The sequence below is a fragment of the Myotis myotis genome, unplaced genomic scaffold, assembly GCF_014108235.1.
Source record: "Myotis myotis isolate mMyoMyo1 unplaced genomic scaffold, mMyoMyo1.p scaffold_m19_p_13, whole genome shotgun sequence".
NCBI classification, from domain to species: Eukaryota; Metazoa; Chordata; class Mammalia; order Chiroptera; family Vespertilionidae; genus Myotis; species Myotis myotis.
Genome location: NW_023416317.1, coordinates 17,204,983 through 17,221,490, shown reverse-complemented (window position 1 = coordinate 17,221,490; position 16,508 = coordinate 17,204,983). Strand labels below are relative to the sequence as shown.

General features: G+C 43.1%; 1 protein-coding gene across 1 annotated transcript; it reads right to left on the bottom strand.

The window, feature by feature from the left end:
- Positions 1–14: 14 nt before the first annotated feature.
- Positions 15–6,501, bottom strand: SELENOK (selenoprotein K). The gene is made up of 4 exons (XM_036331882.1): positions 6,413–6,501; positions 2,915–3,005; positions 1,247–1,330; positions 15–105 (listed from the first exon to the last, which is right to left on the bottom strand). The coding sequence occupies exons 1-4, from the start codon at positions 6,429–6,431 to the stop codon at positions 15–17; spliced, it is 285 nt and encodes a 94-aa protein (XP_036187775.1). The 5' UTR covers positions 6,432–6,501.
- Positions 6,502–16,508: the final 10,007 nt, after the last annotated feature.

The window sequence follows — 16,508 nt, the reverse complement described above, 5'->3', positions numbered from 1 at the left end:
TTTCAAATTTTAAGTTACCTTCCTCATCCACCAGCCATTGGAGGAGGACTGGGGCCACGCAGATGATTAATTCGACCCATTCTTCTGGGAGGGTTTCCTGGGGGCCTAATAAAAGAAAAAGTTAATTTCTACCGTTTAGTAGACATCTTAAATGGGTTTCTTTTAAACACTCAAATAAACCTTTTTATTTAAAATACCATTTAGGTCAGAAATTCAAACTTTGACAGGGACCAGACATATAAAGCACATGAGGAAAGTGAGTCAGGCAAGGACTATGATGGACTGAGCAGCACTTCCTGTAAATGCCCAAATAAAACCCAGCTCCAGTTGATTTTTGCCACATGGAAACACAAACCTAACCCCTGCTGCTTGATCTTCTGAGTTTTTCATTAGCAGCTAGAAATCTAGATTCTAAAGTGAAATCTCTAGATTTCAATGTTGGCTCTCAGTTTTTATCCTCTAATTTAGGTATTTCCCATTGGATATATGATGTACATTTTAGCTTTGCCAGGTTGACTATATTATCAAATCAGAGGCAACTTAACTTATTTATAGTAATGCATTAATTTTGTGAAATAGAATTTAAACCTTTAATTTCCATTAAGTCTGTCTATCTATCTATCTATCTATCTATCTATCTATCTATCTATCTATCTATCAAATCAACCTAATCTAATCTGATTAAAATATACAGAAGGGTAAAAACACCTATTATCAATTTAGAAAGCTATATCCTCTTCTGAGGCAGCATGGAAACCTGGAGAGTATTATGCTAAGGGAAATAAGCCAGTTAGAGAAAGACATGTATCACATGATCTCACTTATATGTAGAATCTAATAAACAAAATAAACTGACAAACAAAAATGATCCAGAAACATGGAAGCATGGAACAGACTGATGAATCTCAGAGGGAAAGGGGAGAAGGGTGGCAGGAAGAGATTAACCGAAGAACTTATATGGGTACATGCATAATCCATGGACAGACAATAGTGCAGTGAAGGCAAGGGAGGGGGGGTGAAGAGGATCAATGAGGGAAGGAAAGTGGGACATCTGTAAAACTTTCAACAATAAAGATAAATTTTTTAAAAAATCAATGACTAAAAAAATAAATAAAATAAAATGAAGTGGGGGTTAAACCACCATGATCTTGAAAGTTTATTCATTTTCCCCCATTTTTCCCTTAGAGTTAAAGGTCTAAGAGATACATATATAGGTATAAAAATAAATACAAATAAAAAGCTGTACCCTCTTCCATCATCATATCTGGAATCAGATGAGTTTCCGTAGCCTCTTCCCTTTTTCACATCTTGCTGAAGCAGAGTTTTGAAACTGAAACAAGGGGCAGAAAACAACAGAAGAGCCACTTTCAGCATTATAAAATGTAGTTCATGATTTCGACTATCATCTCTGGGTAGACAGTTAGCTCCAAACCCACATTCTGAAAAGCCATCGTGACACCACCATCTAACACGAGCACTTGTCTCAACAGTGTGCGCTGTGTTCCGGGCCGAAGCCGCCCTGCCTGTCTTCTTACTTGCTGATAACTCTCCCGGACAGTCATCCCAACCTCTTCCTCTACACCAGCTGCCACGGCTCAGTCTGGTTTTACAGTACTGCACATTCATTGCTCGTGCATTTCCCCCACTGACAGCCTACCTTCCATTACCTTGGGCAGGGAGGGCTAAGAGTGGTATGCCAGAGGTGCAGACCTTCTGGGAATCCATTTAAATGAACTTTTATTTATGAAGGAGGACGAATTTAACTAAGTTAAAACAGTATTTTAGTAAACAATACAGAATAGATAAAATTTATAAAACTATAAAAAAGTTTTGCTCTGGGTAACTTAAGTTGGAGCTGTCGCTTCCATTTCACCCTTTCTAATCTATGCTACATGCAGCCACCAAATTAATCTTTCTAAACCATAGCAATAATCAAATTAAGTATAAAGATCACAGACTGATATTCAAACTTCTTTGCCACCTTTCCTATGTTTCTTCCAACTGGAATAACTACCTCTGATGTCCACCTCCCACAATCATGCCCACCATTCCCCCATATAATATATTTACTGATATTAAAGTCAATGAAAGGACTATCTCCCACATCTCTGCATCGCTATCGTCCTCTATCCATGAGGCACTCAAATATATATTCAAACTTAGGATAAATAAGACTTGTTAATAATTAATGGATAATTTTCATAAAATACACAGCAGGTCAAAGACCAAAAAGTGCATTTAATTAAGAATTGCTTAAAATTACGGTGAAGTTTAAATCTGTCTCCTCTGTATTGATTCTAACCTTTAATTATTAAAAAACAAGAACAATGCCCTAGCCAGTTTTGTTCAGTGGATAGAGCGTCAGTCTGTGGACTGAAAGGTCCCAGGTTCGATTCCCATCAAGGGCACATGCCCAGTTTGTGGGCTTGATCCCGAGTAGGGGGCGTGCAGGAGGCAGCTGACCAATAATTCTCTCGCATCATTGATGTTTCTATCTCTCTTTCAATCTCCCTTCCCTCTCTGAAATCAATAAAAATATATTAAAAAAAAAAACAAATTAAAAAACAAAAAAGCCAACTTTGTATAATAATGAATAAAATTTGCACATACACACTAAAGCTGGGAATAGTAGACAGAAAGTGGGTGCTGTCATTAGCTATTAAAATGGGCAGGCCTGGCTCCAGAGCTGCAGGTTGATATGGTTACCATCAAGACTAAGGTACAGTGTCAAGCTTACCAACTCAACTAACATATTCATAGTCATAAGATTTCTGGTGGCATTTCCTTTAGTAAAGCTATTTATTTAGAAAACATTAAAAACTGCTTCAGGAAAGCTGAGCTTATTTATGATATGCAACATAATGTACCTAATGTATTTAAGTATCAGGGCTATTAAGACTTCTACTATACTTACAACAAAACCACGAACTCAGCTATTCCCCAGAAGAAATCTGTTATCAAAGATAATCTCCATGGGGACTGACTCCTGCTGTCCAACACTTGTCCTACAGACAAGAATAAAGAAACTTTAGTTAGTACTACAAATCCCTGACAAAAGACACATTACATTTAATAAGTAAAGTAACAATCATAGATTCCGTTTTCAACTTGTCCATTGTTCCAAATAGTCAACAAAAAAGAGAGGTCTGTTATACACACCATTCTAAGAAAGGATTCAGAGAAGTAACTCTCTGTGATCTAGGGGCCATTCCTTTACTATGTCAATGCTTTCCGAAAATTTGTAATTTGGGAGGATGATCAAGTATTCTCTTTCTCAATCTCTTTCTCTCTCTCTCTCTCTCTCTCTCTAATTGTGGTAAAAATATACACACACAAAAATCTACCATTTGAAGTATACAATTCTATAACATCCTTCCTATATAATAAAAGCATAATATGCAAATAGACTGAACGGTGGAAGACTGGTCCCTATGACGCACACTGACCACCAGGGGGAGCACCGCTCAGCCAGAAGCCAGGCTCACAGCTGGTGAGCCCAGTGGTGGTGGCAGGAGCCTCTCCTGCCTCTGCTACAGATGGGCGGTAAGGAGTGAGGGGTCCTGGACTGCAAGAGGGATGTCCACCTACCGGCTTATGCCCAATCCCCAGGGGGAGCGGGCCCAAGCTGGCAGGCAGACATCCCCCAAGGGGTTCCGGACTGTGAGAGGGAACAGGCCAAGCTGAGGGACCCCACCCATCTCCACCGCAGTGCACAAATCTTATGCATCAGGCTTCTAGTTAAGTATACTCACGTTCCTGTATAACCATCACCACCATCCATCTCCAGAACTTTTTCATGGTCTCAACTGAATCTCTGTACCTCTTAAACACTAATCTCCATTTTTCCCTTTCCCCAGCCCCCGTGAATTTTCTGTCTTTGTGAATTTGACTACTCTAGAAACCTCATGAGGGCTCACACAATATTTGTACTTTGGTGACCAGCTATTTCACTTAGCATGTCTTCAAGGCTCACCCATGTTGCAGCATATGCCAAAATTTCCTGCCTTTTTCAAGGCTGATTAATATTCCATTGTGTGTGTGTACTACATTTTGTTGATCCATTCACCTGTTGATGGACACTTGGATTGCTATTGTGAAAATGCTGCTATGAACATGGGTGCACAAGTATCTGTTTATTCAAGTATTTTGAGGAAACAAATGGGTAAATGTAAACTCACATCACTTCAATTTTTCTAAACGTGTTCAAGGTACTCCTTTTCACTTGCAAAGCCTCTTGCCTGCACAAAAAGACTGTTTACACATACTCTTCCAGGTCTTAGATTCAGTTATTTCGATAAAATTTTTAGAAATCAAAGAAATCTGTGTGCTCTAAGTATTGAAGAGAATTTGACTTATTCATTAAAATGACTATTTTTCTGTAAAAAGCTATTCATTCTAATTATAGGCTTCAGCTTCATCTTAAACAAAAGAGGATCTATTTTTTAAACCACTTGAAATGATAAAAGCTATAACCTGAAAAGTTCAGTACTCTAGAGTTTCAGACTTGCAAATCAAGAGGTCAGAATATTCTGGAAGAGCTGCCTGTCAACTACCTCTCCTCTCCATTTCCCCAAGGGCTTCTCCATGCTTTTTACTTTCCGTCCTTCTTTGACCAGTTTATTGTCAGCTGTGTCTACCACACAGAGCTACTGAGAAAAAAGGGCCACACTTAAAGACAGAGGTTCTGCCTCTTACTGGCTCTGCACCGTTGGCTGATGTGACATTTTCCTTCTCTGAGAAAAAACATTCCAGGGCTAATCGTACAGAATTGTTTGGGAAGAAGTAACATGACAGTAAGAGAAATGTTTTAACTCTGAAGTGCTGAATAATACAGTCCTCCTAAGAACATAGATCTAATTGGAACCCACCAATTCTTCCCGAGTGGTTCTAAGGAACTTATTGCAGGCACTTGCATCATTCTAGCGATTTGCACTTTCCCTTGGTTTCTGAAGGCAGAAACCTTCCCCCCGAACATCCTTAGAGGAAAATGAGTTGCGTGAATGCAAACTGGCATTTCCCAACTATACACGTGAAATAAAAGGCCTTTGTGTTATTTAAGTGGATCAAATATGATTGTGCATGCACACTAACACACCACAAACACAAAGCATCATTCAACAATGCACATATGGAAGCAGCCAGCCTTGATCACAAAGGATAAAACACAAAGTTTGCAAGTGCCCAAACGAGGATGAAGCTTTAATTTTGGCGTGTGTCCATCAACCTACCCGTTTCAAAGAGTTTTAAGTGGGAGAAAGGAGAGAGAGATTTTGAAAAGCAGAGAGATACAAAGTGCACGCACTGACTATCATCTCGGAAGATAGATGATTCAATACAGCCATCCACGAGCTCCTTGCTAAGACTGCACCTCGGCGTTCATTTCACCTGAATCCAACAGGTGGCCCAGTGGACTGCCTCTCCTCTCCAGGCATTTTCGTTGTGATGTCACGGGATTGAAGTCTCTCTCGGATTCTCTATCCCGGGACTAACTAACTTGCTCTCGAGGGATTGGTGTTCTTCCTGTGCCTCTTGAAATCGGGCAAGAACCGCCACGTATGGCTAGTTCCTCCTCCCGGGGAACAGCCCGCCCAGAGCGTCCCTCTGCTTCTCTTGGGTCAGTTACCGAAAGGCAGGCAGTGCGCTCGGTCACGGCAGGACGCGGACGCCAGCCACCTGGGTTCGAATCCGCACTGAGCCATTAGCTACCACTGTCACCCCGGACAGTGGGATCTACCTGCGCCTCAGTCGCCATCCGTAAGGTCGGGAAAGTAAAATACTAGCTTCCTAGGGCTGCTAAAAGGACGGGATGAGATGGTAGGCCAGCGGTTCTCAACCTGTGGGTCGCGACCCCTTTGGCGGTCAAACGACCCTTTCACAGGGGTCGCCTAAGACCATCCTGCTTATCAGATATTTACATTACGATTCATAACAGTAGCAACTCTACAGTTATGAAGTAGCAGTGAAAATAATTTTATGGTTGGGTCACAACATGAGGAACTGTATTTAAAGGGCCAGAAGGTTGAGAACCACTAAGCGAACAACGCTAAGACAGTGCCTGAGGCACAGGCGCCACGCAGATGGCGTTACTGTTGCTATTTGTAGTTAAGGACACAGACGCCCGAGACTCAAGACCCCTTCGGCGAGACCCACAATAAAAATAAAAATCAGAGGCCCGACAAGGGCGCTCGTCCGGCCGGTAGACCACGGGGACCTCGGCCCTCGCCCACCCGCTCCCGGACGGAGAGCCTGCTGACGCGCCGCAGGCCGGTGACTCCGCCTCCCGGTCCGCCCGGTCCGCCCGGCCCGCGGCGCCACGTCCCGAAGAACCGCGGGAGCGCGGGCCGCGGCGAGGGTGGGGGAAACCCCGACCCGACGCTGGCCCTGCGGCCCCTGTAGCCCGGCCCCCGCTCACCGTTCGCGATGTAGACCATCTTGATCCCCGTTTCCCTCCTCCGGGCGACGGAGCGGCCTTCCCACTCCCGTCCCTCCCTCCACGCCCCGCCCCGCCCCGCCCCTGACGTCACAGGCACGCGGTGACGGAAGGGGAGGTGGACGAAGCCCATTGGCTGCGGAGGACACGCCCCCGACTGGCATTTTTGCCGCGTCACGCCGGCGACTTCCGGTAGAGGGAGCCCACCGGGAAGGGGGCGGATGTGACGTTAGGGGTTGAGTCTGTGGGCGAGATTCTCCGTCTCCTTTTGCATAGGAGCTGGCGGGGCCTCCTTGCAACGCCCGCAGAGAGAAGCTGTTTCCGGTCGTCCGAGGCCCCGCGGCGGGGAGGCAAGTTGCGCCCTGCAGCGGGAGAAGCGCTGGCACAGAAGTTCCTGCGAGTGTTTAGGATTGTGTGCGGATGGGCGGGGACCGGGCTGCAGGGAGCTTTGTTGTGAAGCCTTTGGAAGCACACACAGGCACCCGCTAGGTGTGTTGATTCCGTCCGTGGACGAAAAGGGGCCACGCACTAGCCCTGACACGCTCCGGGGAGGCCTGCATGGCGGGCCTTGGCCCCGGGCCCGAAGTAACCGCCTATGGTGGGAAATGCAAACTTACTCATTTAAAGCAAGTCCTGGCGGGCAGTCTCGTCCTGGGCTGGGCCGCTATCTTCCCTGACAAAGGTGGGTCCTTAACCTTCACTGATCCTGCTGATTTTTTTTTGCACCGAGGATAGCATTCCCTTGAAATATCAGAGTAATTCCCTTTTCCAGACCCCTCAGGACACAACCCCTGAACCACAGGAGACCGCAGAACCCCTCACTGTTACCTTGTCCCCCCATACATCTCCATGTGCTGTAAAGGTTAGCTTTTCTGTACCCAGCAATGTCAAAGAAATATGTCTCTCCATTTTACTTTTTATCCAATCCCAGAGATCCCCCTCCCCCACCCTGCCTTTGCGTTCTCCATACCCAGCAGTGGGTTTCATGTACCTCCCCTTGTGGCTTTCCTTTGATTGTAATGTGTAAACGAAGCAGTAAAGCTGCCGTTCCCCAGAGCATTTTCTCCATCTGCTGAGATTTTTGTATCCCGGCAATTGTCATCAGTTTGATTCAAATGAAATGGTAAAATTTTTCTACAGGTTTGGATGACTCTTATGTTGACGCATTTTAAACCAGTGTTTCTGTTCTTGGGTCACCAGAAGTAGCTGCTGTTTTTTTATCAGCGCTTATTGAGACAGGCCAGTAAGCCAGGACAAGAGGAATAGGGAAACTGAGACAGCTGAACAAACTAGCAGAGCAATTCACAGCAGATACAGAAGGTCACGTCCCTAGAAATAACATCGAGGCTCAGGCCCGGAAAAGCAGCATAACCAGGTGTGGCAACACCAGGACCAGCTGTGATGACCGGTGACCCCCTGCCCTGACACTGACCAGTCAGTGAAGACCAAGGCCCTGGAGGAGCACACCTAGAAAACGGATGAAAATTCTGCGAAAACCCTCTCCTGAGACCCCCCCCTAACTCTCCCACCTTCCAGAAGGAAATAAAGCCTCAAGACAAAGGACCCAGGGTGTGCTCTCCCTCGTCTTTTCCCCCCTTCTTCTTCCCCCACAGGCATGCATCTCCTAACCCCCACGGAACCCACGAGGCTTGCAACCTGGGGAATAAAGGTCAGCGGCAGCTCTGCAGGCTAGTCCCCTAAACCTGACCCCAAGGCTCTCTTTTCTCTGACTTCCCAGAGAGCTAGGGCAGCCCAGCCTAGGCTCTCCTGCTGCTTCTTCTATGTTAAGCCCTTTCTTGTTTTATGTCCCCAGCTTTAATAAATGTTCCCTCATAGTGATCTGGACTCACGTTGTGGAACTTTTCCTGCACGAAGTCAAGAACCCACACACTACCGGCCGGCCCTAGGCAGACCCGACAAGGACCAAGTCTCCTTTCCGGTAACATTGTGAGGCAACTGAAAAAAACTCTAGACCTCTGCTTATTCCTTATCGATGGCTCCTGCATGCCAGCATTGCAGAGGTGACAGGAATAAGAAACTATGTCTCAGTCATTCATTCAGTATGGACCACATGCTATGTGCTGCTGTGTGTGTACACCCCCGCACCATCCACTGGGTTACTTTCTGTTCCCTGGGTGTGGTGACCTCGTTGCTATCTCAAGGCCTTTGTACTTTGTATTTTTTTTTTTTTTCCCCCTGTGGAGTCCTCTTAATGGCTGCTTGCATTCTTTTTTTTTCCTTTTTTCCAGTTCTCATCATGTCTCATCTCAGAAAAGTTCCTAAATCACCTTATCTAAAATGTAAATGAAAATGACATTTCGGAAGTTATATTTTGCACTTATAACAATGTTGGAAAGAGGAAGGGAACTTCTGGGTGCCAAGGTTTAATTTTCTAATGAACTACGTCTAGCCTCTCTCACTCCCTTCCATGCTATATTTAGCTGCTTATTTGATGCATCTTGCCACTTGCCTGCTGACAACCTTTGTTTCTCCCCACTACCTGAGAAATAGCACCCAGACTCCTTGGTCTGGAGACTGTTGAGGGCTTCCCTGATACATTTTCTTAGGTTTCTCTCCCTGACTTCTACTTTCCTAATAGACCCCTGGTTTTCCTTCCTTGTTACTTCTGCTCATTTGTTTCCTCTTGATGGGACTTTCCCCCCCCTCCTATAACATAATCCATCCTTCAAGGTGAGGCATGTTCCTATGGTTGTAATGTACCCCGCGAATCACAGAAGGACGCCTCAAGAAGTCGAATTAAAGAGTCACATTTATTGCAATCTGGGACTATGAGGGGCCATTCCCCAAATCTCATAGTGATAAGATGGCCGCAATACCAGATTTATATAGGCAAAGATCACAAAGGTATTAATTACATCCCAGGGTTTGGAATGAGGAACCTGATTTGCAAAAAGCAGTTTACAGAAGCAAAGCAGCACGTTATCTAAATTATGGTTTGGGGTCTCCGGATCACTGAATTGACAGAAACACATTATCTAGAGCCCTCGGGTCTGGAATGAGGAACCTGGTTTGCAAAGCAGTTTACAGAAGCAGAAGCAGCATGTTATCTAAATCACAGTTTGGGTCCCCAGAACACTGAGTCAACAGGGACACGTTAACTGGAGCCCTCTGACCTTGGGATAATTGTGCTGTCCTTCCCAGGTAAAGGAAAATGTGCTTTTAGAAAGCACATTTGAAGACTAGTATGACCACAACCCATGGGATATTCACATTACAATCAATAGGGTATTTAATCGAATGGGATCATTTATATAATTCAGAAAATCAAAATAACTTTTCTATTATTTTAGCAAACAAATAAGTACAGAAACCAAACAGCAGGGTTAAAGTTAAACTATGGTTTCTACCTGAGATGATTGCTACCATACTTCACTATCAAATGAAATAATGAATGTAAACGACTTTAGAATTTGAAAAAAATATTATGTAATTAGTAGCAAGATGGGGTCGGGAACAAAGATGACATCTCCCCTCTTTCCCTAACCTTTAATGTAAAGAACTGCATGCTAGCCACCAGCCGCATATGGCTGCTGAGCAGCTGCACTGTGGCCAGTTTGATTGAGATATGCTGTATGCACAAAATACATGCTAGATTACAATGCTCTAGAATAAAAAGTAAAGTACCTCAGTTTTTATATTGATTATGTAATGAAATAATATTTGGATATTGGATTAAAATATTTTATTAAAAGTAATTTTGCTTGTTTCTTTTTACTTTTTTAACGTGACTGCCAAAAAATTTTAAATTACATATTTGGCTCAAATTTATAGTCCATATTTGGGTCACATTTATGGTTCACATTATGTTTCTTTTGGACACGGCTGATCTAGAATGAAGACATTGATGGCCTGGCACAGGAAAGGCACTCAGTAAATATTTGTTGAATAGATGAATGAATGAATGTTCTCAATAATGGATGGGTAATCGGGTTCACTATGTCCTAGACCTAGGCACTGTTCTGAGCACATTTCACTTGTTAGTTTATGTATTCCTTACAACAACAATAGTAGTTAATATTTATATAGCACTTATCCTGTACCAGGAAATGGTCTCAGTGCTTTCCATGTATTAATTCATTAAACCTCAGCCTTATGAACTAGGGTCTATGATTTTCATTTTACAGAGGAGGAAATTGAGTCATAGAGTTCTAGTGTCTTGCCCAAGGTCATATAGCTAGTAAGCAGAACTGAGATGAAGACCCAAGAGTTTGGCTCAACAGTTTGTGCTGTTAACTCCTGTGCTGGGCTGCCTCTCCACACTAAGCAGAGTTATTGAAATAGGGGATGTAATCCAGTGTGGAAGTCACAGTATAGAAGGGGAGGTGTTTTCTGGATGCTGTTTGAATGTATCGCAGTTTTCTCAAAGTTGCAAAATAGCTCCCCACATTTATTCTTTCCTGGATAAGATTCCCCTAAGCCAGTGGTCGGCAAACTGCGGCTCGCGAGCCACACGCGGCTCTTCGGCCCCTTGAGTGTGGCTCTTCCTAAGCCTTAGGAGTACCCTAATTAAGTTAATAACAATGTACCTACCTATATAGTTTAAGTTTAAAAAATTTGGCTCTCAAAAGAAATTTCAATCGTTGTACTGTTGATATTTGGCTCTGTTGACTAATGAGTTTGCCGACCACTGCTAAGCATCTGGTTAAAAAGAAACAACAGACCTAAAAATTGAGTCACTTTTGCTAAGTACCACCAAGACTTAATGCCTCACCTAATTGCAGTTTCAGCTTCTCCCAAGAGTGGACTTGTAAACCAATCAGCCTGGAATTTCCTGGTCAGCACCAATGACATAATCTGCTAGAAAAGACCCTTTGCCTTCCCCTAAGCACCCTCCTAGTTGCTAGATGGGATGCTGCCCAATTCATGAGTCCTTTAATAAAAGCAACCAGATCTTCAAATTTACTCTGTTGAGGTTTGTTCTTTCACAAAATCGATGATCTCAAAGTCAATTATCTCCCCATCTCTGGGCCAATCCCTAGGCCAGAGGGATGGGTGATTCTGAATGACAGCTACTTCTGGAGCCGGAGCCGGAGCCAGAGCCAGTCCCACTTAAAAGCAAGCCACGTGGCTTGGGAGGTGGAGGGAAAGGGGGAGGGGGGTGTTTACCACAGATAATGATTACATAAAAACAACAAGATGCCCTCAGTACTGCCTTTAGGGAATATAAAAAACAAATGGTACTTATATTCTTTATTAACCTTTTATGTGTTTGTTCTTGTAGTTATTGCCTTTGTAGTCCTAATTTTATCTAGGCTCAGAAATCTTAGCTCTGTAATTGCCTCATTTTTCTACCTTATACTCTTTATTGCTGCTTTTCACAGTAATTTTTTTATTTTATTTTAAGTTATGCAGTCCCAGACTGGACATGCTGTGCAAATCAGGGGCTTTTTTGAACCAATAAGCATCCGCCCTTCAGCTGAACTGATGGTTATATTTCTACAAGTCACTTTCTTAAACTACTTTTTCTGTATCAAACTCATTTTCTGCATCAAACTCATTTTCTGCATCAAAATGGGGAAATTTTCATAAAAATTCACAGTGCTACCTTCCTGGGAGAATTTGATTGACTAAAAAGTTTGTGTCTCACAAAGTAAGTTCATTATCACTTTCATTAGTGAGCCTGTGTGGTTAAACAGTCTTATCTTTAAATGAAGGAAAATATAGATTCAATTTTGTAGTTCCATTACAGGAAATGAAACACTATTCCAATTTTAATTTCTAATCTTTTAAATGCATCCCAGTTTTAGCAATCTTGGTAACTGTAATGGAAACTGTTATAGTGATAAATGGAGGGGAATGCTTGTCCAGATTTGTAAAGCCGTCAGAGGTTTAGGTATTAGTTGCCTTCTATGCCAGAGGCACTGACTGATCATTTGAAGCAAATATTTAATATTTTTAGAATTGCACACTATAGTACAAAAAGTATTTCTTTCTAAGTCTTATTGTTAGCAGACAGGTCTGCTTCAGGCTGGCCTGTAGTGTGTGGGTTGTTGACTTCATGTAGGGAAGATTTCACAACACAAGTCCAGATGGGTTGGAGATTATGTTTATTAATGAAACAAAGGAGGAAATTGGGGTAGAAGACACAACAGGGAGAGCCCAGGTAATGCTCTGCTTTGGTTCTCTAGAAATGATTTGGGAAAGAAGTGAGCCAAGGTGGGGCTGCTATGAGCTCACTGGGAAGTGAAGGTCACAGTGACAGAAGTGAGCCAGGGCAGAGCTGCTGTAGCTCACTGGGAAGTCAGAGCAAAGGGGGCCTTGGAGACAGGATCAGGGGGTGAGCCCCGGTTGAGCTGCCATGGCCCACTGCTCCCCTGGCTGCAAGTCTCGTAGGGACCCTTAGAAATAAAAATTTCACGCCCAGGAAGGGGCATGGACATGCTCTGGAGCGAGTCCACATTCTTCGTCCCGAGGATTTTATATCTATTTTTTTCTCTGCAGGCGAGCATTTTTTTAAAAACATATTTTTATTGATTTCAGAGAGGAAGGGAGAAGGAGAGAAAGATAGAAACATCAATGATGAGAGAGAATCGTTGATCCGCTGCCTCCTACTGCAGGCGAGAATCTTAGGGGAGGTTTCAGGAGAATATTCATCAGCTTTCCAGGTGCATGTTTAATATGCTGATGTATTAAAATGAGTGACTAGGGGAGTTTCGGATTATTCTTTGGTCTGTTTTATTATTTTACTTTTACCTTAGGTCTGTCGGCTTTAATGGGGTTTTTGTTATTTGCTCCCCAATTTCATCTGTCCTTGGGTTTAGCTGGCACAAATGTCATTAATTGGGTCTTTTTCCCTCTATTTTCCCAGGCCCAGGTGATTTAAGCTATGCATTTTCTGATTAGGGAGGAGAGGTATAAACCATTTGTTCTCAAGTGTCCATGGTTGGGGAAGATACGGTCTTGCACTTCACAAGCTGGCTGCAAGCTGCCCAAACTACTTGGTCTTTTATTTATTTATTTTTTAAATTAAATATTTATTGTTCAGATTATTACATTTGTTCCTCTTTTTCCCCCCCCATAACTCCCCTCCTCCCAGTTCCCGCCCCACCCTCCGCCCTCACTCCCCAACCACTGTCCTCATCCATAGGTGCACGATTTTTGTCCAGTCTCTTCCAGCATCTCCCACACTCCTCCCCCCCCCCCTCCCGGAGAATAGTCAGTCCATTCCCTTTCTATGTCCCTGATTCTATTATAATCACCAGTTCATTCTGTACATCAGATTATTTATTCACTTGATTCTTAGATTCACATGTTGATAGATGCATATTTGTTGTTCATAATTTGAATCTTTACCTTTTTCTTCTTCTTCCTCTTCTTAAAGGATACCTTTCAGCATTTCATATAATACTGGTTTGGTGGTGATGAACTCCTTTAGCTTTTCCTTATCTGTGAAGCTCTATATCTGACCTTCAATTCTGAATGATAGCTTTGCTGGATAAAGTAATCTTGGTTGTAGGTTCTTGGTATTCATCACTTTGAATATTTCTTGCCACTCCCTTCTGGCCTGCAAAGTTTCTGTTGAGAAATCAGCTGACAGTCGTATGGGTATTCCCTTGTAGGTAACTGTGTTTCTTTCTCTTGCTGCTTTTAAGATTCTCTCTTTGTCTTTTGCTCTTGGCATTTTAATTATGATGTGTCTTGGTGTGGTCCTCTTTGGATTCCTTTTGTTTGGGGTTCTCTGTGCTTCCTGGACTTGTAACTCTATTTCTTTCACCAAGTAGGGGAAGTTTTCTGTCATTATTTCTTCAAATAGGTTTTCAATATCTTGCTCTCTCTCATCTTCTGGCACCCCTATAATTCTGATGTTGGTACGCTTGAAGTTGTCCCAGAGGCTCCGTACCCTATCTTCATATTTTCGGATTCTTTTTTCATTTTGCTTTTCCGGTTGGGTGTTTTTTGCTTCTTCACATTTCAAATCTTTGACTTGATTCTTGCGCTCTTCTGGTCCGCTTTTGGGTGTCTGTATAATATTCTTTATTTCAGTCAGTGAATGCTTAATTTCTAGTTGGTTCTTTATCACAACATCGAGGGTCTCATTAGATTTCTTGTAGATCTCATCAAGTTTATCGGCAGTTTCCAGAAAATTATTGAAAGACCTTAAAAGTGTGGTTTTGAGCTCTATATCCTCCATTTCTGTCATGTTTCTTTGTCTCTGCATTTTTTATGCTTTCTTGGTGCACCCCCTTGTGGTCTTTGTGTGCAGTCTTGTTGTAGTTATGCCTTGATTGCTGTAGGTAATACTGGGGGGGGGGGATTTGACCTCCAGGCCTACTGGCTATGAGAATCAGCTGTGTCTGCAGTGAGAGAACTTCTGTGCTGGATCTCTAGGGCGGTGCTAATCTAGCCTTTGCCTGAAGCTATACGGCAAATGCCTCTGTGCAGGGCTTGGGCGGGGCGGGTCGCATGGGATTAACAGGGTGGGCCAGAGCGAGCAGTTATGGCTGCTCTCAGTCCCGTTCCCAGGGGCTCTGCCTCTCTGAGTCCCAGCAACCACTGCAAACCTCGGAGAGAAAGCTGCCTTCGAGTTCCGACCGAAGCCAGACAGTCCTGTTCGAGTCTGGGTCCCTAGAGACTCGCCCGGATCTGGAGCTCAGAGTCTGAGACTCCCTCCCGATTGAAACAGACAACCGCACCCTCAGCCGCCAGCCCACTCCGCATGCACCTCCGCACCTTAGTATTTTACTTCAGCACTGTGCCTCCTCTGAGTCTCGGTATGCCTTTCTTTTTCCTCCTGATTGTAGAGCTTCCACTCAGCCAGCCTTCCTGTGGTTCTGGATGATGTCTGTTCCGTCTTTTAGTTGTATTTTTGAAGTGGTTGTTCGAGGCAGCAAACTCCGGCATTAACATATGCCGCCATCTTGGTTTCTCCACTACTTGGTCTTTTAAATATTCTTGTCTCAATTTTCCCTTTCCACTTGCCCAGGGATTTTCCTAGCTTCTTACTGTCCTGCCACATTATCTCTAGATCCCTAAAATGGAGTAAAGAAATATAACAGTGCACAGTCTATTACTGTGTTTATAATTCTCAAAATAACATTGATTTTTATATTTTGAAAAATTAGAGTATAGATATGTGTCCATTGATTTTAAGGAACATGTGATTTATTATTCTTATTCACAACATGGTTTGGAACAGAGCATTTGATAGTCCTTAGATATTTTTGTTTGTTTTAAGGGGATTCCTGTATATAATAATCAAAATCAAAAGATACAAATGGCCCTAACTGGTTTGGCTCAGCAGATAGAGCATCAGCCTGCGGACTCAAGGCTCCCAGGTTCGATTCCGGTCAAGGGCATGTACCTTGGTTGCGGGCACATCCCCAGTAGGGGGCGTGCAAGAGGCAGCTGATCGATGTTTCTCTCTCATCGATGTTTCTAACTCTCTATCCCTCTCCCCTTCTCTCTGTAAAAAAATCAATAAAATATATTTTTTTTAAAAAGATACAAATGGATATTATATGAAGAGCAAGTCTTCTATGTTTCCCTGGTCCCCAGGATTCTAACTTTTGATCCCCTAGCTTATAAAGGCTGTTATAAGCACTGTATGGCAAATTCCTTTTGGGCAATAGTAGCCTCATTCCTTCTGGGCAGTGGTAGCCTCAATGACAGGCTCACCTATCTGAAGTAATATCTTCTCTTGGATCTTGGCCAAACAATTTCTCACTATCTCTTTAATGTGTTTTTATTCTTTTTAACATTAATCACTACCTGAGGATATTTTTTTTCATTGATTTTTAGAGATAGTGGAAGGGATGGAGGGAGGAGGAGAGAAAGAGAGAGAAACACCAAAGTGAAACACATGGATTGGTTGCCTCCCCTGCAACTGGGGGGCTGGGAGTTGAAAGTGCAACCCAGGTACGTGCCTTTGACTAGACATTGAATCCATGACCCTTAGGTCCGCAGGCAGATGCTCTAACCACTGAGCAAACGGCCAGGGCTCTTTAATGTTTTTAAAACATTTTCTCCATTATTTTTTTTTAAATTTGTTCCTTGTTATTTATTTATTTATTTATTTATTTATTTTTAAAAATATATTTTATTGATTTTTTACAGAGAG